This window comes from Tursiops truncatus, chromosome 2 (genome assembly GCF_011762595.2).
Source record: "Tursiops truncatus isolate mTurTru1 chromosome 2, mTurTru1.mat.Y, whole genome shotgun sequence".
NCBI lineage: Eukaryota > Metazoa > Chordata > Mammalia > Artiodactyla > Delphinidae > Tursiops > Tursiops truncatus.
In genome coordinates this window covers 3,108,203-3,131,874 of record NC_047035.1, presented here as the reverse complement: position 1 = coordinate 3,131,874, position 23,672 = coordinate 3,108,203, and the positions used below count along the sequence as shown (strand labels likewise).

The following is a 23,672-nucleotide window of genomic DNA, read 5'->3' as shown; positions in this document are numbered from 1 at the left end:
GCAACTGGGGGAGGAGGGGCGTGTCAGGGAGCCTGGGGACTAAGGTGTGCCCCAGGTCAACACACGCTCATTCACTGGCATCCCACACCCGGAATTTGATATTTGTGAAGTTTAGGGCTGGACAGATTAACAATTATCTGAGCCAATGCTGCTTTTTTTCTTTCTCAAAGTGTTTCGTTTCTAACTTTTTACAGAATGAACATTATTTTTGAAAACATCAAACAATATCCAAAAGTATAGAGAAGAAAGTAAAAGTCATTTTAAAACCTTGTCATAGAGATAATGTATTATTATTTTGTGAGTGCCTTTCCTGGTTTGTTGAAGAAATTCTTCTCCTCGTGCGCCCCGTCCCCTCCCCCGACCCCGGCCATATTTCAGTTTACCATGTATCCTAAATGTTTTTCCTTTTTTTTTTGACTGTTCCACCACTCGAATCAGAAGCGGGAGTGTGATTTTAGTGTACTATTTAGTTACCCTTAAATACCTGATGGGCCTGGTTGCTATGTTAAATATATTTCTGCTAAAATTTATAAATGGGGGGCTGTGATTTAGTGAGAGTTATTTGCTCTAACTGTTGCTAGTCTCCACTTTGTGACTTTGTTGGGGAAGAAAATGAAGTTACCATATGCAGAGTTACCATATGCAGAGGTGGCAGTGTGGCAGGAGTGGTTAGTCCTTGAACAAAACGTGCTCAACGGGGACAAGAAGGAAATCAGGTGTTTGGGTGAATGCCTGTGTTCATGACTGTCTACATTTTGGGCATCTGAACCCTCAGGGATGGGGCAGCTGAGGTCAAGGTGCAGGGCTGGTCATGAGGACCACCAGTCCTGCCCACGGGACACGGGGCCTGTGCTGGGAGACCCTACAGTTGGGCAGGAGTCCGGTCCCGAGTTCTTTGAGGTCATCGGTCAGCGCTCATGGCCACGGGGAGGCTGGCTGCACGTGGATCCTCCTCCTCACAGGGTCCCGCGAAGAGCGAGTAGAATCGCGTCTGTGAGTTAGAAAGCGCCGTGCAGACGCCCGCTCCGCATTCGTCTGCACACGGCGGTGCGCTGACAGCCACGGTCAGGCGACGGGGGCAGGCGTTGTCGCGGGCACTGTGGGCTCTGCTGGTGCGCAGCGAGGGTGAAGGCAAGCCGACCTCTAGCTGGTTTCATTGCTGATGTGAAGCCCCCTCAGACGAGGCGCCCTCTTGTTGCCTGCTCCTGTGGTATGGCGCTGTCAGCCTCGGACGGCTTTATGTTATTTCTTAAAGAGTTGTAATTCACCATTTTACAGCAATACAACTCAGTGGTTTTTAGTGTATTCGAAAAGTTGTGCAACCATCACTGCTATCCAATTCTAGAACTTCTTCACCACCCCGAAAAGAAGCCCCCTACCCATTGGTAGACACTCCCTTTTCTTCCGGAACCCCTGTCTCCTCAGCCCCTGGCAGCCACTAATCTACTTTGTGTTTCTGTGCACTTGCCTATTCTGGATTTTCCTTTTTCATATAAATGGAATCATATAATATGTGGCCTTTTCATCTGCCATCTTTCACTTGGCTTCATGTTTTCAAAGTTCATCCATGTTGTAACGTGTGTCAGTACTTTATTCCTTTTTATGACTCAATAATATTCCATTGTGTGCATAGACCACATTTTGCTTATCCATTCATCAGTTGATTGACATTTGGGTTGTTCCTACTTTTTGGCTACTATGAATAATGCTGCTGTGAACATTCGTGTACAAGACTATGTGGACATGCGTTTTCAATTCTGCTGGGTGTATAACTTTAAGTGGAATTGTGGGGTCATATGGTGATCGTATGTTTAACTTCTTAAGGAACCGCCAGACACTGTTTGCCACAGTGGCTGCACCTTTCTACATTCTACCAGCAATGTATGAGGATTCCAATTTCTCTACATCCTCACTGCAAAATTTCTCTTGCCCAGTTTTTAAATTCTAGCCACCTTAATAGTTGTAAAATAGTATCTCATTGTGGGCTTCTTTTAAAAAACAGGGTAAAAAAGTTTATTGAAACAGGAAAAATTAATTTTTGTGTGGGTTACTGAATGTTCTGATTTATATTAGAACAGACCTGTAGAGAAAGGAAAGCTGATCTGATCCAACTTGGCACTTTTTGTTATAATTCATTTGGTTTTTGTGGTTTGTTTGTTTTTTTAAGATTTTTTTGATGTGGACCATTTTTGAAGTCTTTATTGAATTTGTTACAATACTGCTTCTGTTTTATGTTTTGGTTTTTTGGCCACAGGGGATGTGGGATCTTAGGTCCCTGACCAGGGCTCGAACCCGCGTCCCCTGCATTGGAAGGAGGATTCTTAACCATTGGACCGCCAGGGAAGTCCCTCAATAGGGTTTTAAAAAATTTAGATATAATTGACGTATGGCACTGTATTAGTTTCACATGTACAACATAATGATTCAGTATTTGTATATCTTGCAAAATAATCACCACAATAAGTCTAGTAAACATCTGTCATGATACGTAGTTACGAATTTTTTTTTTCTTGTGATGAGAACTTTGACGATCTACTCTCTTAGCAGCTTTCAAATATGCAATACAGTATTAACTATAGTCACCATACTGTACATTACATCCCCATGTCCTTGTGATTTTGATTTGCATTTCCCTAATGACTAATGAGCATCTTTTCATGTGCTTATTGGTCATTTGTATATCTTATTTGGAGAACTAAAATATTCACATACTTTGCTCATTTTGTAATTGGATTGTCTTTTTATTATTGAGTTGTAAGACTTCTTTATATATTCTGGATACTAGACCCTTTTAAGAATTATGATTTACAAATGTTTTCTCCCATTCTCTGGATTGTCTTTTCACTTTCTTTATGGTGTCCTTTGATGCACAAAAGTTTCTTATTTTGATGAAGTCCATTTTATCTATGTTTTCCTTTAGTTGTTTATGCTTTTGGTGTCACATCAAGGACTGCATGAAACTGCGAATTCCTCTTCCTTTCAACATTTAGATTCTAGAATAACCTCTAGGAAGCAAAGCTAAAACTGGGGGAAGAAAGCTTTACTTGCAGTACTCTATTGACTGTGGTGATCTACAGCTTTGCCCAGGAAAATGGCCAAAATAGAACAAATTCACATGAAAGGGCCTCAAAGCTGTGCTTTGAATAAAGTAGTGATTGCTAAATAGGCTGTTAAACATTAACTATTTCAGGTAGTTCCACTAAATGAGACCACATTTTCTTATTCAGTAGCTTCAGTGCGCTGTAGAAGAAATGCACTTGGCCGTGGAATTTGTAGATAGAGAGTTGGTTCCTGTAGGGACAAAAAACAGGCCTTACATTTGCACAGGCCCTTTGCTGCACTCTTCCAAGCCCTGCTGAGGACCAAGGCCTGGGCCAGCCACTGTCTGCTGGAGCTGCGATGGAACGCTGTGTCCAGGCAGCGTGTCACATGCTCGGTGGCCTCACACTCAGTGTTTTAGGACAAAGCCTACCTTTAAATTGAATTTCAAATTAACCTTAAAGTTGCAGAGGGTCCTGAGAAGACTAGTTCAGTGGCGGGGTGAGAGTGGGGTGGGTTGAGGCCTTGTTAAAAGATTTAGAAAGGGGCTTCCCTGGTGGCGCAGTGGTTAAGAATCCGCCTGCCAATGCAGGGGACACGGGTTCGAGCCCTGGTCCGGGAAGATCCCACATGACGCGGAGCAACTAAGCCCGTGTGTCACAACTACTGAGCCTGTGCTCTAGAACCCGCCAGCCACAACTGCTGAGCCCGTGTGCCACAACTACTGAAGCCTGCGTGCCTAGAGCCCGTGCTCTGCAACAAGGGAAGCCACCGCAATGGGAAGCCCACGCACCACAACAAAGAGTAGCTCCTGCTAGCCGCAACTAGAGAAAGCCCATGTGAAGCAACGAAGACCCGACGCAGCCAAAAGTAAATAAATTTATTTTTAAAAAAAGATTTAGAAAATCAAGACAGTTTGGTTGAATTCAAGTATCAGAATGTAAATGGGGTTTCCATGTTTTGATCATAATCGACTTCTTTTTTTTAAAATTTATTTATTAATTGTTTTTGGCTGCTTCAGGTCTTCGTCGCTATGCACGGGCTTTCTCTAGTTGCGGCGAGTGGGGGGCTACTCTTCGTTGCAGTGCGCAGGTTTCTCATTGCGGTGGCTTCTCTTGTTGAGGAGCGCGGGCTTCAGTAGTTGTGGCGCATGGGCTTAGTTGCTCCGCGGCATGTGGGATCTTCCTGGACCAGGGCTCGAACCCGTGTCTGCTGTATTGGCAGGTGGATTCTTCACCACTGCGCCGCCAGGGAAGTCCTCGACCTCTTTCTAGTTTGTTTTATTTCTTCTTGGGCATGCACATCCTGGTCTACAGGTAGGATGTGTGCAGCTGAAGCGGTAACAGATGCTAAAGGGCACAGAGAAGTGAAGTCACAGGGATCTTCTGAAATTAGCAGCGGTTTCTCAATTTCTGTGTCCCTTTCTCTTCTCTGGTAAAACATCCCTCCTGTAGGAGTTTTGGGGTGAAGTTTTAACAAAGTACTCAAAACGAATGACTCAGTTTTCAGACTTGCCAACATTTGGAAGGATTTGGAGAAAATATTTATAGTTATGTTTAGCATCTTTTCTTTGGAGTTTGCTGCTTCAGTGGGAGAATTTTCTGTCCATAGTAGAGGTGTGTGTAAAGCGAGCACAGTTGATGCTGTGATTCGCTGCACTGGGGGCACTGTATGCCCGAGGGGAAGAGGATCGTCCAGCTAGCCCCACCCGCACTGGTCCCACCTCTTCCTTCAGAGGACCCTCTCTGCCCTCCCTCTGCCCCCTCCGCCTCCAGAGCAGCCCCTGCTCTTCCCTAGCCCGCCCAGTGTCCTGGCCTCCCCTATGGGAGCCTCCAGCTGACTCTTCCTGTGTGGACTGGCCCATCTGGTCTCCGTGGTCGTTTACTCTGCCTGGATTATAGCTTTTCCTGGAAAAGAGAGAAACTAGGAAAACTAAGACTAATATGACTGGTAAGTGGCCAAACGAACACTTAAAAACTTACTTTAAACTCAGCTGCTTTGGGTATTTTTAGCTATATGAACAGAAAAACCCCAAAATAAATATGCAAACATGGTAACAGGTAATCCCATGAGAATGCCGTGCTCGCAGATGCTGCCAGCGGGCACAGAACTTGATGCTGCTTTACACGTCCAGATCTTTAGAGAAGTTCACAGCTAGCGTCAGGAAGGCTTGCGTTGGAGAGGCGTTAGGGTTAGAGCAGTCCCCCACCCCTGCTAGGCCTTCCACTGACTTGTCTCGGGGCACCGGGAGCGCACAGGGCGCAGGGAGAGTGGCTCTCACTCTCTGCTCCCGTCCAGGGCGGCTCTGGGCAACACTGGATGCTGCTCATACTTCCTCCGCAGCTGGCATAGGTCACAAACACAGGGGATGGGGATGGCAGAAGGAGCGGGGCACCCACACCCCAAAGCCCAGCTCTGCAGGTCCAACCAGCTGCCTGCTTCTAAGAATTTTGGGGTGTTCTGAAGACTCGTGTTCCCTCCTGACATAAAAGTACAAGACCTTGGGGGTAATTAAACCAGATTCCTCTCACTGCATTTGGGGCACCATGGGTTAAATCCCTCCTCACATCCCAGTGAGCGATACCACACGGAGACACGACACGGCATCCTGGGACAGGGAGCTCAGAGCTCCGCGTGCCAAACATGAGACACAGTTGCATCTGACAGTACCGCTTTTTTAATAAGAGAAAGAGAGCAGCGTTGCTAGTTACGTGCTTCGTGTGTAGGAGGTCCCTGCTCCTGAGGATGTTGCCAGGGGTTCATGCTGAGGCCCAAGTTGAGTTCTGCAGGATGCGTGCAGCATGGGCAGCGACATCCCCTGAACTATGCTTCCCAGAGGAGGTTTTTCTTCCCATGGAGAATAAAAATCTCAGTTACCAAGTATGTCTGATGATTCTGTTTTTGTTTAAAAAAAAATAAAATTATGTGCGGGACTTCCGTGGTGGTCCAATGGTTAAGAATCTGCCTTCCAGTGCAGGGGACGTGGGTTTGATCCCTGGTCAGGGAACTAAGATCCCACATGCCGTGGGGCAACTGGGCCTGTGTGCCACAACTATGGAGCCTGCAGGCCACAACTAGAGAGCCCGTGTGCTGCAACTACAGAGCCCACGTGCTCTGGATCCTGCATGCTGCAACAAAGAGCCTACGCTCCACAACAGAAGATCCCATGTGCCACAAGTAAGACCCAACACAGCCAAAAATAAGTAAATAAATATTTTTTAAAAATTGTGTGTACATTGAAAAAAATCTATAAAGATATACAGCAAAATGATAGCAGTGGTTATAGCTGTGTGGTGCTGTTGTGCCTGATTGCTTTTCTTCCTTTAATTCACTTCTATTTTGTGAATATCTTGCAATGAACTTACATTACTTATGGAGTAAGTTCATAACTGAATAATCTAATAAGAATCAGTCTTGGGAAATAATCAGAAATGTTCCCAAAGCTCTTTGTTTTGATGCTGTTTATGACAGTGGAAGCTTGACTGTGTGCAGTGCAGACAGCGAGGCTGCGTAGGGCAGTAAGGCAGGGGTGGCACCCGCCCTTGTGAAGAGTCTGCTTAGCAGATTATTACAATGACAGTTATTATAATAATTACGGATGGGGGCTTCCCTGGCGGTCCAGGGGTTAAGACTTGGTGCTTTCATTGCCGAGGGCCCGGATTCAGTCCCTGGTTGGGGAGCTAAGATCCTGCAAGCCACGCAGAGCAGCCAAAAAATAAATAAAATGCATGGGCAGGGCATTATAACAGTTGTTATGGCTTTATCCTTTATGTTCTAGAAGCTGGGGAAAGATTGCACACGGTAGGTAGAAAAATGGGAGCCGTAAAAAAGACCCAAATCAAACTTTCAGGGATAAAAATTGTAAAATCCCTGAGATGCAAATCCCTGGGTGATCAGCGGCAGTGTAGACATCGCAGGAGAAAAGATTGGTGAGCTCGAAGACACAGTGATTAAAAGCTTCCAAACTGAAACAGAGAGAAAAGAGACTGGAAACAAAATGCAGGGCATGAGTGAGCACAGGACAGCTTCACGTGGCCTAATAGAAGTATAGTCAGAGTTCCAAAGGAGAAGAGAGAGGGGGAGGTGACAGGAAAAATACTTGAGGAAATATGGCTGAAAATAACCCGAACTTGATGAGATTATTATGTTGAGTGAAGAAGTCAGGTGGAAAAATAATACATATTATAATGATTAATTTACATGACATTTAGAGAATGCTGACTCATCTGTAGTTCCAGAGAGCAGTGGTTGCTTGGGGACCTGTGAGGGCAGCAGGATTGGAAGGGGTTATGAAGGAGGGGTGCGGGGTGGTGTCAGCAGTGTAGGCATATGGCAACAGGGATCAAATTGTACCCCTTTTTCCTTTTTGGCTGTGCCACGCGGTTTATAGGATCTTAGTTCCCCAACCAGGGATTGAACCCAGGTCCCAGCAGTGAAAATGCGGAGTCCTAACCACTGGACCGCCAGGGAGTTCCCACAAACCATACGCTTTAAATGTGTGCGTTTTATTATATGTGAGTCACACCCCTGCAGAGCTGTTTAAAATGTATCAGACAGTAAAAAATTGTAAAGGAATGCGAGAGTGCGCGGGGCTGTGCTGGGCGCTGCCGGGGAGCAGGGGTGAGGGAGGCCGCCCCTGGAGGGAGATGAAAGCTCGGTGACCAAAGGCAGAGGGGGCAGTAGGTCAGGGGAGCAGCCAGGAAGGAGACCCAGGTCACCAAGGGTTGCCAGCTCTGGCTCCTGTGGACGATGTAGTCCTTGAACTGGGCCTGGCAGACCCAGTGGGCACTTCCAGTGACCAGCAGATAATTCATTTGGCCCAGTGTTTCTGAGTAGGGAAAAGTGCTGCTCCTTGGTGCTTTGGGCAGGACAGTTCGTTGTTGGGGTCCATTCTTGGGGACCATCCTCAGCCTGGTGAGACATCAGTTTCTTGTGCCTCTCGGCTCTAAATCCTAGTCGTACCCAGCAAGACCCTCTGGGAGGGTAGGATGCAGGAAGGGCATCGTGTGACAGGAGACTCAAGAGGTCCTCGGGCTCAGGTTCTGGGGGAGTTGGCCCTTGGCCTGGAGAGTTTGCCGTTGACCCCAGGGGCAGTGGGCGTCCCCGACGGCTGGGACCCGACAGGCTCTAGGCGAGGAAGGCCTGCAGTGAGCCGTGAAACTCTTCGGCCTGGCTCCCTGAATCCAGAGTGCACATCTGTGAGACGCAGGGCTGGGGTGGCAGGTGAGTGGGGACCCTGACGCCGAATGTTTGGGGCACAGGAAGCCAGTGTGTGTTGGGGTCCAGGCCTTCTCTCGGTGACGAGACTGGCTGCCCTCGTTGTGCCTGCCAGCTCTGTTGCTGATGCATCAGGTCTCGCTGACATGGCGGGAGGGTGTGGCGGCATTTCCCCCTCAGCAGCAGGGGACACAGCGGCCCCTGGGGCTCTGCCAGCCAGGACCTTCAGTGTCAGAGTCTGCTATTTGAAGTCAAAAGAACCTGAACTGGGCTTCCCTGGTGGCGCAGTGGTTGAGAGTCCGCCTGCTGATGCAGGGGACGCGGGTTCGTGCCCCGGTCCGGGAGGATCCCACATGCCGCGGAGCAGCTGGACCCGTGAGCCATGGCCGCTGGGCCTGCGCGTCCGGAGCCTGTGCTCCGCAACAGGAGAGGCCACAACAACAGTGAGAGGCCTGCGTACCGCAAAAAAAAAAAAAGAACCTGAACTAAAAGTTATTTTTTTCCATATGAGACCAAATGACCTTGGGCACGTTGTCCAAACTCACTGGCCCTTCATCTCCTGACCAGTAAAGTGAAGAATCACATCCACCTGGGGACCGGCTGAGGTACTTGCTGAGAATGTCCAGGCCGGGGTCCCTCCCCTGGAGATCAGCTCAGCGGGATGGGGCTCAGGCATCTTGGTTGGTTGGTTCTTATTTTTATCAGAGTCACACACGTAACTATACAGGCTACACGTCAGCTGGTTCTACAGGTGTGCTACAGGAAACGCGTCTACCCGCCCGTCATCCCCCGTCTAGAGAACTCCTTTCTTTTGGCGTCATCTCCCTGAGTAACTTCATAGGGAGCTGCGTCTCTGTCCTTCTAGCTCTAGAGGTTTTCGGTTGACTCCTGCTGGAAGGGAAGGGTGCCTGTCCCCCCAGCCATGCGCCCGTCTCCCTGCTTCCATCCTCGGGAGCTGCGGTGCTGTGATGGGGCGCACACCCTTCAGAGCTGAGCCGGGCAGTAAACTGCACTCCGTTTGCTTGTCCACACGACTCTCTGTTTTCCCTGGGCTCGATCGTAGTCTTTTTTCCCATCTGGTTTTCTGTGTTTTACACATTCAACCCCAGGCTCTCCCTGCCAGCTGTGTCCGTTTCCCTTCCGTACACTTGGGCGTGTGGGCTCCATCCCATTCTTGGAGTCATCTGTCCTGGATGCTCTGGCCGGCCCTCTGGCCTGATCACTCTGTCCTCCTGGGCCCCCTTTGCCTTGCTCGTGCTTTGGATCCCTTCTCTCCTGGATCCTGTGTCTTCCTCTTTCTGTCTCTTTTTTTTGGTGGAGTTTATCCTCCGGTCGGTTCCTGAGAAGGGTCTGTAGAGGTAACTTTTGGACGCGTTGTGTGTCTGAAAGTCTTTGCCCACGTTTATCCGTGACCTTGTATGAGTATAGCAGTCTAGGTTGGAAATAGACTTCCTTTAGAATTTTAAGGTCTTCTTCCGTCATCTCCTGGTGTCCAGTATTGCTGTTGAGAAGTTTGAAGCCATTCTGATACCTGATCCTTGATATTTGACCTGCTTTTTCTCTCTGGAAGTTTGTAAGATCTGTTTGTTCCCAGCGTTCTGAGAGCAGAGAGTGATATGTGCCTGGGGGAGCCTGTTTTATCCTTCATGCCAGGAGCCCTTTCAGCCTGGAGCTCACGGTGTTTGTTCTGGGATGTGTCCTGTTCCCATGCTGGCAGTCACCTTCTGGCCTCTGCCCCTTCCATTTCTGTGTCCTCTTTCTGGGCGTCCTGCTTTCGTACTGTGGACTTCCTAAAGTGGCCTCTACTTTTCTTACCTTTTCTCTATTTTCTTTATGTTTTTATCTTTCTTCTTTATCCTGCAACCCCTCTATTGGGTTATTTCTATAAAAATATACACACACACACATACATACACACACACACACAAACATACACTTTTTTTTTTTTTGGACCACACTGTGAGGCTTGTGGGATCTTAGTTCCCTGACCAGGGTTGAACCCAGGCCCTCGGGAGTAAGAGCATGGAGTCCTAATCACTGGACCGCCAGGGAATTCCTCTGTGATTATATTTTAAATTTCTGAACACTCCTTTTGCTGTTTCACAGTGGTCGAGTCTTCTCTTGCCCTCAAGGACGTTTTTGAAGTTTATTCCCATGCGTGGTCTCCGTGTCCCTTGAGTTGCCTGCTTTCTGTCTCTCCGCTGTCTTCTCCACGCAGGGGCTTTCTGTAGACGTCGGTGACCTTGGTGTAAGCGGGGGGCCCACAAGCCTGGCTGGGGCCCCTGAGCGTGCATGAGACGTGCTGGCTGCGGTCTCTGCGCGGCGATCGGGCTGTGTGGTTTGCCGGGGGGGGGGGGGGTCCCTGCTCTCAGCTGCTGAGTCCTTTCCTGCTCATTCTCCACTTTCCAGCCTCCAAAATTGTGTGGCAGTTTTCTCCTCTTGTCATTATCCTTGTGAGATCTGAACTTAAACAACAACAAAAAAACCTCTTCCACTCTCGCTGTAGTGTTGTTTCTTTCAGAAGGGACTGCAAGGATAGATGCGTGTGTTCCTTCTGTTATGATTGCCCAGGAGGCTGTGGACTTTTCAAAGCTCTGCAGGTGATTCGGACACACACCCAGTGCTGAGAGCCATGGTGTAGGTCCTCCCTTCCAACTCCGCACTCGTGGTGGTAGGGCTCCTCAGAGGATGCCCCCTCCCTCCTGTCCATTTTCCTTTAATCCTCTGAGCATCTCTGAGTGGTGTCGAGGTATCGGTGGAGCTCTCTGTTACACACTGAGTCGCTGACGAACACAGTGGTGCTGCCTGCAGGTGAGGGAGAAGACCTCCAGAAATGGAGTCTAACGCTGTTGGACGGAGCGGCCCCACTCTGAGGGCAATTGGTTTCTGCCACTTCTTTACTTTTTTCCCCACGTCGCCATTTTTCCCATGGCTCCATTTGAACACCTGTTGTTTTGAGCTTTCATCCCTTCAAGCCCTGTTCCTAAGAAACATTAGCCTTCCCTGGGGTATTTGTCCCTAAACCTTTCTTCTCATTCCGGAAGGCTGTGACCCCCAGTCCAGGGCCGCCAGGGTACGGATGGCCCTCCCCAGCCCTGCAGCAGTCCGCTCACCAGTCTCTAACACCCGATGACCCAGAGATTAAAACAAAAACACCCAGGGATCTGTCCCAGCTGACAGGTGTGTGCTAGTACCAGGAAGGGTCTGCATGCGGTCCCAGGGGAGCAAACCATAGGGTCACCTCCAGGGACCTTTCCCTTCTGGGCTTTGCTGCTCTGGACGGCCAGCCCCAGGCTGCCTGGGCAGCAGCCGGTGAGCAGGGCCCCAGCACCAGGCATTCAGTCGAGCCGCTGAATGTGAGAAGCTCTTGGAGGCACCTGCACCCTGGGATAGAGTTTCTGCAGACCTCGTATCACAGCAACGCTGGAGCCCTGCTGCTGACCACGGGCACAGCCATCCGGGCTGGGGTCCACTCCCCAGTGGTGAACAGAAAGAGTGATCACGGCCGACCTCACCAGCCCCTGCTCAGGAAGAACGGAACATAACAGCTGCCCAGAAAACCTGTTTCTGAGTGTTTTTCTTTAGCACATCCCCCTGCAATTAGCAGATGCTGTGTCTTGCTGGATTCAGACCAGATGCGGGGGCCAAGGAGACTGCAGGAGCTGGCGCAGGAATCCCCAGGGGGGAGGTCCTCTGGCTTTGCAGTCGGCCAGCTAGAGGAAGAAAGAAGCAGAGGAACTTTGCTCCCATCCAGAGCCTGGCATCTGGTGGCCTCGCTCAGCTGGGTCAGCAGTTTTAGCAGTGCAACTCATTCTCCAGATAAAATCCTATACTTCAGCCAAACGTGTTCCACCAGTACTGGCAGAGCTGCCCCCGTGCACCTGCCCTGGGTGCCTGCCACAGGGGTCCAAGGCAGCTCGCAGAGCGGGGCTCGCAGGTCTCGGGGGAGACCACTGGGCGGCACAGCAGGCCCAGGGCAGCCAGAACTGCCATGTCGCAGACTCAGAGCGTGAAAACCTGGTAGGGGAGCCTCGCAGGTCACCTGCTCATCCTCCAGCTGAGGACACAGAGCCCGAGGAGGAGGGGGTGTGCCCCGGGTCACGTGCTGAGTTGAAGGCCAGAGTGTCTGAGAGCCTGCTGGTACTTTAAATACAGGCTGTTAACACTGGTATCCAGGTTTGAAGCTTTTGTGAAATGAGAAGGAATAGACCAGAGGCAGCACAAGGATCCCCTACAGGAGAAAACGCGGAAGAACTAAAATGACCCGACAGACCTCAGAAAGTGCAACAACTCTGGGGCCACGTGCCCAGGGACAGCCTGAGGGCTTCCCTACAGCGGCCTCGGGGTGCTCGGTCCAGACCCCAAATCCTCAAGGAAAGGCAGAGTTCACCGTGTGTCACAAATGTTAGGTGGATTCAAGGTTCATTAGGACAGAGGGAGGGCACAACTTGGAGGGGAAGGAAGTGGGACTGGCCACCGTGAGGGGTTAGGGTTTCTCTCCAGAAGGCGTCTTTTGTGGTGTGGTCTGTGCTGCTCTGCAGGCTCTCCGATTCATCCGCCTTGGTGTTCCTGAAACATTCCTGCTGCATTTTATCCAAGGTCACATAAAGTCCATACCAGAAGGATCTGTCTAGATAAACATTACCTTTGGTTGCAAAATTTTCAATTTTTTTTCTTTTCTCCTGGATTTATTCACATTCTGGCTGAGGGAGGTGTGTATGTGTGTGTGTGTGTGTGTGTGTTTCTTGGGACAAAGGCTCAGTCTGCTACAAGTCTGGAGAACTCTGGTCTGAGCCCCAGAGCCATGGGCAGGACCCTCACTTCTCAGCCTTAGTTTTGTCAGTTTTCTCACCCAGGATATGAAGGGGTTGGGCTTAGCCGGTCTCCTGCATCCTTTCCAGCCCCAAATCGGTTTTGGTGAGACCTTGATTCAGAAAAGCCAGAGCTTTTTAGTAAGAGGCTGTGTTTTCTTTTGAGCTGGAGTTGCTTGTGCTGCCTTCCCTCTCCTCACGTGGGGTTCCTGAGCCTTGCTGCCCCCCGATATGCCAGTTGCATGAGGGTTTCTTGAGCAGAGGCTCTGTGAGACCAGGCACGCTTGGAGCTCTGCGGGCTGTGAAAATGGAAAAGCGTGACGGATTCCGAGTCTGCCCAGCCCCTAGGGGAGTGGAGTATGGGGGGCACACTGGGGAAGGCCTGGTGGGATGAGCCTGGATGGGGCCCCTTTGGGCTGGGAGATGGGGCAGGGGGTCCTTCAGGAGGCCAGCGAAGCAGGCAGTTTGTGAGCAGGGAGGGTTTTCGCAGCAGTCTTGCAAAGGGGAATCCAGAGGTGGGGTGCAAAGTCCTGTTTGCTTAGAGCCAAAGCCCAGCGCGGTTGGGCCTGGCCAACCGTGAGGCCAGAAAGGGGGTGCTGCTGGGAGAGGGTGCAGGGCTGTGGGGGGGTGGGGGTTACCCTGCAGGTAGCAGGGACCGTGGCCAACAGTGCAAGACAGTTAGATGCCCAGTGCAGACTATCCTGCAGCCCCAGGTAGGATGGAGACCAGTTCGGAGGCCCCTGAAGCAACTGAGGCCACACACCACAGGGGCCAAGCTTGCAGTCTCACGAAATTGGGTAGAAAACCAATGTTAGTGAAAATAGCTGAGGGAGGGCTGGACAACTTCTGGGTTGCACACTTCTGCCTGCCTCAGCTGCCACCAGCGGAGGGCAGGTGACCGGTGACCAGAGCCATCAGCTGTATCTCTCCATTGTCTGTGATTACCAGAGTCATTTATCCTATGAGTGTGTGGTCTTTTTTTTTTTTTATTGGAGTATAGTTGATTTACAAATGCTGTGTTAGTTTCTTCTGTACAGCAAAGTGAATCAGTTATACATATACATATATCCACTCTTTTTTGGATTCTGTTCCCATACAGGCCATTAGAGAGCACTGAGTAGAGTTCCCTGGGCTATACAGTAGGTTCTTCTTAGTTATCTATTTTATATATAGTAGTGTGTATATGTCAATCCCAATCTCCCAATTTATCTCTCCCCCCGTCCCCTGGTAACCACAGGTTTGTTTTCTACATCTGTGACTCTATTTCTGTTTTGTAATTAAGTTCATGTGCATCCTTTTTTTAGATTCCACATATAAGCGATATCATATGATATTTGTCTTTCTGTGTCTGACATACTTCACTCAGTATGACAATCTCTAGGTCCATCCATGTTGCTGCAAATGACATTATTTTGTTCTTTTTATGGCCGAGTAACATTCCATTGTATATATGCACCACATCTTCTTTATCCATTCCTCTGTCAATGGACCTTTAGGTTGCTTCCCATGTCCTGGCTATTATAAATAGTGCTGCAGTGAACACCGGGGTGCATGCATCCTTTCAAATTATGGTTTTCTCCAGATATGCCTAGGAGTGGGATTGCTGGGTCATATGGTAGTTCTGCTTTTAGTTTTCTGAGGAAACTCCATACTGTTCTCCATAGTGGCTGCACCAATTTACATTCCCACCAACAGTGCAAGAGGCTTCCCTTTTCTCCACACCCTCTCCAGCATTTATTGTTTGTAGACTTTTTGATGATGGCCATTCTGACCGGTGTGAGGTGATACCTCATTGTCGTTTTGATTTGCATTTCTCTAATAATTAGTGATTTTGAGCATCTTTTCATGTGCTTTTTGGCCATCTGTATGTGTGGTCTTCAGAGTGTGTGGTCTTACCACAACTAACTTAGTGACTGTAGTCCGAATTCTTGGGGGAATATACGAGACGAGAAGCTTGGAGTCAGAGTTAACAAGTACTGTATGTAACTCGAAAACAAGCTTGTCTTGATTCCAGGAAACACGGAACCTGCCACATTTCCAGCTCACGTTATCTAAACTCAGCTGTATTTTTGCTGCATCTGGCAGCTAAGATGAATCCCTTAACCTGAGAACGGTCACTCTGGGCCCCCAGGCCGGTGTGCACAGCAGCAGAACCTTTGGAGTCCCAGTTTGGGAACAGTCCATCACGTGAAAACTTCACCCCTTAACTTCAACATCATGTCTAGTCAAGATCTCAGTTTATAAATTGTGGAGAGTCTCTCAGTTAATGGGAGAGAGTAATGGTATATCCTGTAACACTGGTGTTACTTGTTCATAGTAATGAGTAACTGAGTGCTTATCTTTTGAGAACATGGGGTGTTTATAGTCACGAACAGCCCCTTTGATTTGTAAATATCAAAGCAGGTTGGTGGCTGTGATCTGGGTGCTTCCAGAAAGGGGGTGTGGCTCCCTCCCCATCACCTGCACTGCAGCTTATCTTTAAAGGACACTTAAAAATAAGCAGGAATAGGCACACACCCACACACACTCACACACTTGCACACGTGTACACACACACACACACACATACTGTCTACAGACTTTGGAAGCACACCAAGATTATACATAATTTTTTTAGCATTTCCAAATGATGTTAAATCTTAAATTCCTTATTTATTCCATTTTACAAATTGCATCCTTCTTTCTTTTTTTCATTTTTATGAAGTTTTGAATATGAATAAACCAAAATTCTAGCCTGCCTGCTTCTTTTTCTCATTGAGATTTTTATTGTGAAAACTGCAGATTCACTTGCATTTGTAGGAAATAATAGAAACCCTGTGTACCTTTTACCCAGTCTCCCCCAGTGATGACATCTTGCAAAACAATAGTACATTGTCACAACCAAGCCTGTCTACTTTTTGTTTTTTAAAAAATTGTGGTAGGGGCTTCCCTGGTGGCGCAGTGGTTAAGAATCCACCTGCCAACGCAGGGGACACGGGTTCAAGCCCTGGTCCGGGAAGATCCCACATGCCGTGGAGCAACTAAGCCCGTGTACCACAACTACTGAGCCTGCGCTCTAGAGCCTGCGAGCCACAACTACTGAGCCCGCATGCCACAACTACTGAGCCCACATGCCACAACTACTGAGCCCACGCACCTAGAGCCCGTGCTCCGCAATAAGAGAAGCCACCGCAGTGAGAAGCCCGCACACCACAACAAAGAGTAGTCCCCGCTTGCGGCAACTAGAGAAAGTCCAGCACAGCAACGAAGACCCAACGCAGCCAAAAATAAATAAGTAAATAAATTTATTTAAAAGAAAAAAAATTGTGGTAAAATACGCACACATAAAATTTACCATCAGTGGCACTCAGTGCATTCACAGCGTTGTGTACCTTTTATCACTGTGTGATTGCAGAGCAGTTTCATCATCCCAGAAGGAAGCCCTGCACCCAGTAGCGTCCCTCTCGGTTCCTCCCGCCCCGCAACCCCTGGCAACCACTAATCTGCCTTCTCTCTGTATGGATTTTTCTCTCCTGGATGTTTCATATAAGTAGAGTCATACAATATGTGGTCTTTTGTGATTGGCTTCGTTCACTGAGCATCATTTTTTTAAAAACTATTTATTTATTTATTGGCTGCGTCGGGTCTTAGTTGCAGCACGTGGGATCTTTCGTTGGCTCTCTAGTTGAGAGGCGTGGGCTTAGTTGCCTCACGGCATGTGGGATCTTAGTTCCCCAACCGGGGATTGAACCGGCGTCCCCTGTATTGCAAGACATTCTTAACCACTAGACCACCAGGGAAGCCCTGAGCATCATGTTTTTGAGGTTCATCCATGTTGTATCAGTATCAGTACTTCATTCCTTTTTTTTTTCTTTTTTGCGGTACACGGGCCTCTCAGTGCTGTGGCCTCTCCCATTGCGGAGCACAGGCTCCGGACGCGCAGGCTCAGTGGCCATGGCTCACGGGCCCAGCCGCTCCGCGGCATGTGGGACCTTCCCGGACCGGGGCACGAACCCATGTCCCCTGCATCGGCAGGCAGACTCTCAACCACTGCGCCACCAGGAAGCCCTCTTCATTCCTTTTTATTGCTGAATGCTATTCCATTGTATGGATAAGACCACATTTTGTTTACCCACTCATCAGTTGGTGGACATGTGGATTGTTTCCACTTTTTGGCTATTGTTAAGGGCGTTGTCATGAACATTCGTGTAGCTTCTGTTTGGACATCTGTTCCAATTCCTTAGGTATATATCTAGGAGTGGAATTTCTGGGTCGTATGGTAATTCTATGTTTAACCTTGGAGGAACTGCCGAACTGTTTTCCACAACAGCTGCACCATTTGACGTCCCCAGCAGCATATGTGAGAATTCCTGTTTCTCCATATCCTTACCAATACTTGTTTCCCATTTTCTTTTTTTAGCCATCCTAGTGGGTGTGAAATGATGCCTCACTGTGGTTTTCATTTATATTTCCCTAATGACTAATGACATTGAACATCTTTCCATATGTTTGTTGGCCATGTGTACGTCTTCAGAGAAATGTCCATTCAAGTCCTTTGACCTTTTTAAAGTTCAGGTGTCTTTTTGTTATTGGATTTTATTTTATTTTTGTTGTTGTTTTTGTTGGATTTTTAAAGAGTTTTTAATTCTGGATACTAGACCTTTATCAGATATATGATTTGGAGATATTTTCTCCTATTCTATGGGTTTTTTCACTTTCTTTATGGTGTCCTTTGATGTACAAAAGTTTTTAATTTTGATGAGGTCCAATTTATCTTTTTTGTTATTGGTGCCATATCTAAGAAACCATTGCCAGATTTAGCTCTTACATTTATTTATTATTTATTTATTTATTTATTGGCTGTGTTTTTGTTTTTCGTTGCTGCGCGTGAGCTTTCTCTAGTTGTGGCGAGCGGGAGCTATTCTTCGTTGCGGTGCGCGGACTTCTCATTGTGGTGGCTTCTCTTGTTGCAGAGCATGGGCTCTAGGCACTTGGGCTTCAGTAGTTGTGGCATGTGGGCTCAGTAGTTGTGCCTTGTGGTCTCTAGAGTGCAGGCTCGGTAGTCGTGGCACACAGGCTTAGTTGCTCTGCGGCATGTCGATCTTCCCGGACCAGGGCTTGAACCCGTGTCCCCTGCGTTGGCAGGCAGATTCTTAACCACTGTGCCACCAGGGAAGCCCTTACATTTATTTTTGATCCATTTCAGGTTAATTTTATATACCATGTGAGTTAAGGGTCCAGCCTCATTCCCTTATGTGTGTGCTGTCCAGTTTTCCTAGCACCATTTGTTGAAGACTGCTCTTTTCTCATTGAATGATCTTGGCAACCTTGTCAACAATTACTTGGCTGTACAGATTTATTTCTGAACCCTCAGTTCTATCCCACTGATTTCTATGTCTGTCCTTATGTCAGCATCACACTGTTTGGTTACTGTAGCTTTGTAACAGTTCTGAAATCAGGCAGTGTGAGTCTTCCAACTGTGTTTTTTATTTCAGGATTGTTTTGGCTGTTCAGGGTCCCTTGTAATTCCATACGAATTTTAGGATCAGCTCTTCCATTTCTGTAAGAATACCAGCTGGGATTTTGGTAGGGATTTCATTGAAATCTGCAGATCGCTTTGGGCAGTATTGCCTTGTCTACTTCACAGTGTAGAGCACTGTCTTACAGAAGGGAGCGCACAGAAGGAGGGCTTGTTCAGTCACTTCTGGGCTCCAGCCCCAAAGTCTGATGTGGAAGGTCTGGCCCCAAGCCCAAGAATGTGCCAGTTTAACAAGGTCCCCCACGAGTCCCAGGGACTCCAAGGTTTGAGAACCACTCTGGCCTTACCCACCTTCCCTAGGGAGGGGTCTGGGGTTCAGCAAGAGCGAGTTTCCCAGTTTGAAAATGGCCAGTTCGTGGGCAGGAGCAGTCTTCACAGCTACTTCCTGTTCAGCCCCCTCTTGGCATTTTGGCCCTGCTTGACCTCTGGGAGTAAGGTCATTGGAATGTGTTCCAGTCGACTTTCGTGAAGCAGCATTTCTTGGGCCGAGTTCAGGAGCTCTCGGGGTGGCAGAGGGTGGGTGACATTTATGGAATCTCCCTGTCTTTTCCATACTGCCTCTTCTCCCGGAGGCCAGGGTGGTGTGCCTGTCTGACCTGCACTGAGTCCTCGACTCGGCTGGGAGGTCCTCTTGTTCATTGCGTCTTGTTTCTTGCCATCAGACCTCGGATACATTTCCAAACCTCTCTCTGTCTGAGCACCTCTGATCTCAGAGCCCTTGCTGGGATCTGCTGAGGAGACAGACCTTGCAGGTGGCGCCCGGCCCTGCCCTGCCCGCTCCAGCCTCGGCCCTTCAGGCCGCGCTCCCTCCTGTGCATACGCTCTTGCCCCCCGGCACACGCCTCCCTGCCCTCCTCTCCTGGTTCTTTCCTGATCATCCTTCAGTCTCACCTCGCCGACAGCTCCTAGGGCAGCTCTGCCTGACCGCCTGTCTGACCCCAGGTACGTGCTCAGAGCACCACGTTCTTCACCGCTGTAGCTCCCCTTACCTGTGGCAGCCTTACATGTCCTCGTGTGACTGTCTGATTAACGACGTGTCTCTCACCAGACTTGAAAATCCAGGAGTCAAGAAGACTGATCCCCGGCACCCAGCACCGTGCCCGGCACGGGGCAGGCGCTCAGCCTAACGCCTGCTGGGTGGTTGGGGCTGGTGGGAGGGCGGTGGAGGCGCGGATGGGCGGGTGCGGTGATGGGTGGGCGGGGTGGGCAGTGACAGGTAGATGGATGATGGCTGAGTGGCGGGCTGGCTGGCTGGCTGGCTGGCTGGCGGGGAAGCACCAGTCAGTGAGTTTCCAGAACCTCCTTCCTCTCCACTTTATCAGACAAACACTCCTTGGGACCTGTTGTGTGACTGTCCTTCAGGACACACAGGTGACTGAGACACCTGGAAAAGACACAGAACATCGCCAGGGCTGGGACCCAGTGTCCCAGAGGATGGTGGCAGCGTGTGGGGCTGGCGGGGGCGCCTGACAACTCTTCTGTGCCGCCTCTCCCCTCCCGGGACAAGACCTTCTCTGAGGAAGAAGTCCTCTGCTCCTCTCCCTGCCTCCCACCCCCCAGCGACTCCAGGACTTCACCGGCCCCTCCTCCCCTCCTGGAACCTTAACAGCCCGCCTCCCTGCGTCCCTCCCTCTCCCACGAGCTGACTTGTTCAGGTAGCGCCCCAGCAGCCTTGTTCTGCCCTGTGGCCTCTTCTCCTCTTAACCCTTAGCAGTCTGGTTCAACGGCCCTGGCTGTGCCCTCCACCGCCCCTCTGCAGACTTCCAGGGGCTGCTAATGGGCTCATTTTGTGTTCCTCCTGACCTCTGAGTAACACCTGCTACCACTGCCCAGCCCTTCCCGCCGCTTCTTTATTATCCTGTTAGTTAAAGTGTTTTCAAAGAGCCCCGCCCCCACCTGCCCACCACCACTGGACGCCAGAGTGACCAGTGGGGCATCTCAAATGCCGAGGCCTGGGCCCTCCGGGTGGTTGGCGTGAGCAGCCCGTGCTGAGAATCAGAGTGGGGACAGCGTCTCCTGGGTCCTGCCCAGCGCCCCCAGCCGAGCTGTCTCTCACCTGGATTATTCCACCGGCTTCCAGCACGGGACGCCGCTCCTTCCAGCTTCCCTGAGGGCGGTCCTCGCAGCAGCGGTGTCCGCTCACATCACTTCTCTCTCCACACCTCCCTTAGCACGTCTGCTGCCTTCTCGCCTCCGCCTCCTCACTCACCGGCCTCCAGGCTGGCGTGCCCCTGCTGGGGCGGCAGGGTCAAGGACCCCCACCCCCACCCCATTGCCGTGGTGTTCCCCTGGCCCCTCTCTCCCCGTCACGTGACGCAGCCCTGGTGTGTTTGCCTGGCCCACCCCCGGTGAAATGGAGGCTCTGTGAGGACAGAGGCGCGTGGTTTGTATGCGGGGAGGTTTCCCCGGCACCCAGCATCTGAGGTGCTCGGCGTTTGCTGAGCAAATGACCGCGTGGCTTCACGGGGAGGTGTGTGTCCAGGAAGCAGCCGACCCGAGAGCTGCGGGGGTGGCATGGTGTCCCGCGGAACCCAGCCTGGGAAATGCTGCAGGATGACACCCCTCGTAGGATGTGTCCATACGGGTGCCTTGCTCATCCTCGTAATGTGCAGTCAGCAACGTCCCTGCTTGTATTCCAGCTGCTTCTGCTCTCCTGTCCTTTGAGAACTGGCTTATGTCCTTGCCCCTCCTGCTGCCTCCCCTGGGAGTGAGGTTCAAGTCCCGTCCTGACATCATCGAGTTTGGGGGTGGGGGGCAGCGGCTGCCCTCATGCCCTGAAAGCCCGCCGAGCTGTACACTTAGGGTTTGTGTTGTTTTTTAAAGGTGTGTGACCCTTCAGTAAAAAGCTATCTTTTTATTGGATGAGAATAAGTGAAGGGCTGGGCTTCCCTCAGAGGGAAGCAGGGAGCCTCGTGTCCATGCCCCCCTCAGCCCGGGCAGGTGTAGCTCCCCCGGCCAGGAGCTGTGTGGGGTTGTGCAGGGTGGGTTGCAGCCTGCCCTGTGCACGAGGGCGTGTGGGGGGAGGGCAGGCCGGCCGAGGCCCCGAGGAGGCAGGGGCGTCACGCCGAGGAGTTCCCGCTGTACTCTGGGCAGTCGGGAGACGTGGCAGCGAGGCAGGCGGGCAGGCAGGAGGGGTCCCACAGTGTCTGGGCACCCTGGTGACTGGCGGGTGGCAGGCAGGACCGTGCCCAAACCGGGCAGTGGGGCCGGGGGACCGAGGGGGTCCAGGTTCAGAGCTGTCCAGGAGATGACGGGCGCCCAAGGAGGGAGAGGAGAGAGAAGGGGCGCCGACCCGCCCTGGCCGCCCAGTGGCGGTTCTCCTCCCGGCCCTCCTCCTCCTCCGAGGGCTTCTCCCCGCCCGCCGGCTCTTCCCTGCCTCCGCATCACAGTGTCTTCTCTGTCTTCCCACTGCACCACTGCCCGGAAACTTCGTGGCTTCGAGCAGCGCTTTACTACTCGTACCTCTCAGGACTCTGGGGCTGGGATGCGGGCGGAGTCCAGCATGGACGGCTCCTCCCTGCTTCACCACGGCCGGGCCTTTGGGCCCCGCACACCTCTGTCCCCTCCGCGGGGCCTCCGCACCGCAGACTTCTCCATGCCGGCTGAGTTCTGAGAGGAGAAGCTGACGCTGCCTGCTCCTCGAGACCAGGCTCGGCCCTGCCAGCTGGATGCTTCCGCCATGTTGTTTTGGTCAAAGTGAGAGGGCGGATTCCAGGGGAGGGGCACAGACCCCCGTCTCCGTCTCCGTAGAGCGGAAGTCACAGCCGCACCAGCCATGGGAAAGCAGAGAGCGCTTTCAGAACCTGTGTTCTTGCCTGGAAAGCATTTAGGATGCTCCTCAGCTGAGAGCGCCCATGAGTTCTGATCGCATCTCCCACAGGCACACAGGGCGTGTCAGCCGCGTCTGTGCCCAGCGTGGTGTGCCGATCGATCGCAGGGCCGTCCATCCGCTCCCCGCAGCCCCTCATCCTCTCTGGAGCGGTGGGGGGGGGGGGGGATGCTGGGCCTAGGGCACCCCTCCCCGCACGCGAGGCCGAGCGGGCTCACTGGCCGCCTTGCCTGCCGGTTCCTGTTTCCTGCGAAGCTCGTGGCAGCTGTGCACAGTCGGCCTGGCTCTCGGCCTGGCCCTGTCTGTATGCCAAGCAGAGCAGAAGAGGGGGGCTCGGGGGCGTGAGTGGGGAGACCCATGTCCACAGACACCCACCTCGACCCCTCCCCAGGCTGCCCAGCCACCCTTGATCGAGCTCCCGGGCCGGTCCACACACCTTCTCCCCGCGGACCCTCTGTCCCAACACTCTCAATGGCAACTGCGTTTTTTGGTGTCTTTTACCTTCATAACTTATAAAATTTAACTTTTCATTTTGAAAAACTTCAGACCAACGGAAAACTTGCAGATTTCAGTAACTCCCATAGCCTCAGGTCCACCCAGAGTCACCCACTGCCAACACTGGGCCACGTTTGCCTTCTCTCCGAGCATGAAGCTGTGAACAGGGGCTTGTGAGGACCCTCAGGCCAGGCCCCCGGCCACCTCCCCTTCCCCTGTGGCACCTGCCGTCTGTCGCTGCCCGTTAACGCAGCCCTCCCCTCCTGGCCCGGCATCCCGCAGGTCTCCCCATGTCCTTTCCTTCTCCTGTCACCTGGCCTATCTTTGTTCCCCAGGACATGCAGCACTGAAGAGTTGGGGCTCCCTGCTTGGTGGGAGGTCCCTCAGTCTGGGTCTTCGGGGCGTTTCTATCCCTGTGAGGCTGTGCTCTGGGGACAGGCCTGGTCCCCCCACCCCTTTGCCCGCCGCTCCTGCCGTGCCGGGCTGCCCTGGGCTGTGCGGGAACTGCCCTCCCCAATCATGTGCGCCCACCTCCTTCCCTGAGGAAAGGCCCTTCCTGCTTCCAGCCCGCCGGGGTCGCCCTGGTCAGCGTCCACTCCAGCCCCAGCGACCAGATGCTGTGGGCCCTGGACAGCAGGTGGAACGTGCACGTCCGAGTTGGGATCACCGAGGAGATGCCGGTGGGGACCGACTGGGAGCACGTGCCAGGTAGAGGCGCTGGGTGGGCGGTGGCCACTGCGGCCACACTGGGGCCTGGTTTGTT

At 51.4% G+C, this 23,672-nt stretch overlaps 1 protein-coding gene and 1 long non-coding RNA gene across 6 annotated transcripts in view; one reads left to right on the top strand and one right to left on the bottom strand.

The window, feature by feature from the left end:
- The window catches only part of TECPR2 (tectonin beta-propeller repeat containing 2), a 90,651-nt gene that overhangs the window by 62,439 nt on the left and 4,540 nt on the right, over positions 1–23,672 (top strand). For 4 of the 5 annotated variants that reach the window (XR_012329822.1, XM_073800021.1, XM_073800022.1 and 1 more), the window contains one exon: positions 23,476–23,617. Coding sequence is in view for 4 of the 5 variants with exons in the window: in XM_073800021.1 (XP_073656122.1) it covers positions 23,476–23,617 (142 nt within the window). In the remaining variant the exon portion in view is untranslated. Of the gene's footprint in view, positions 1–194; positions 16,633–23,475; positions 23,618–23,672 lie in introns of those variants that run through there. The other variant, XM_019952092.3, reaches the window with a different exon arrangement.
- On the bottom strand, positions 2,348–23,477 carry LOC141277920 (uncharacterized). The gene is made up of 2 exons (XR_012329823.1): positions 20,642–23,477; positions 2,348–19,969 (listed from the first exon to the last, which is right to left on the bottom strand). It is a non-coding gene; the product is annotated as an uncharacterized lncRNA (long non-coding RNA).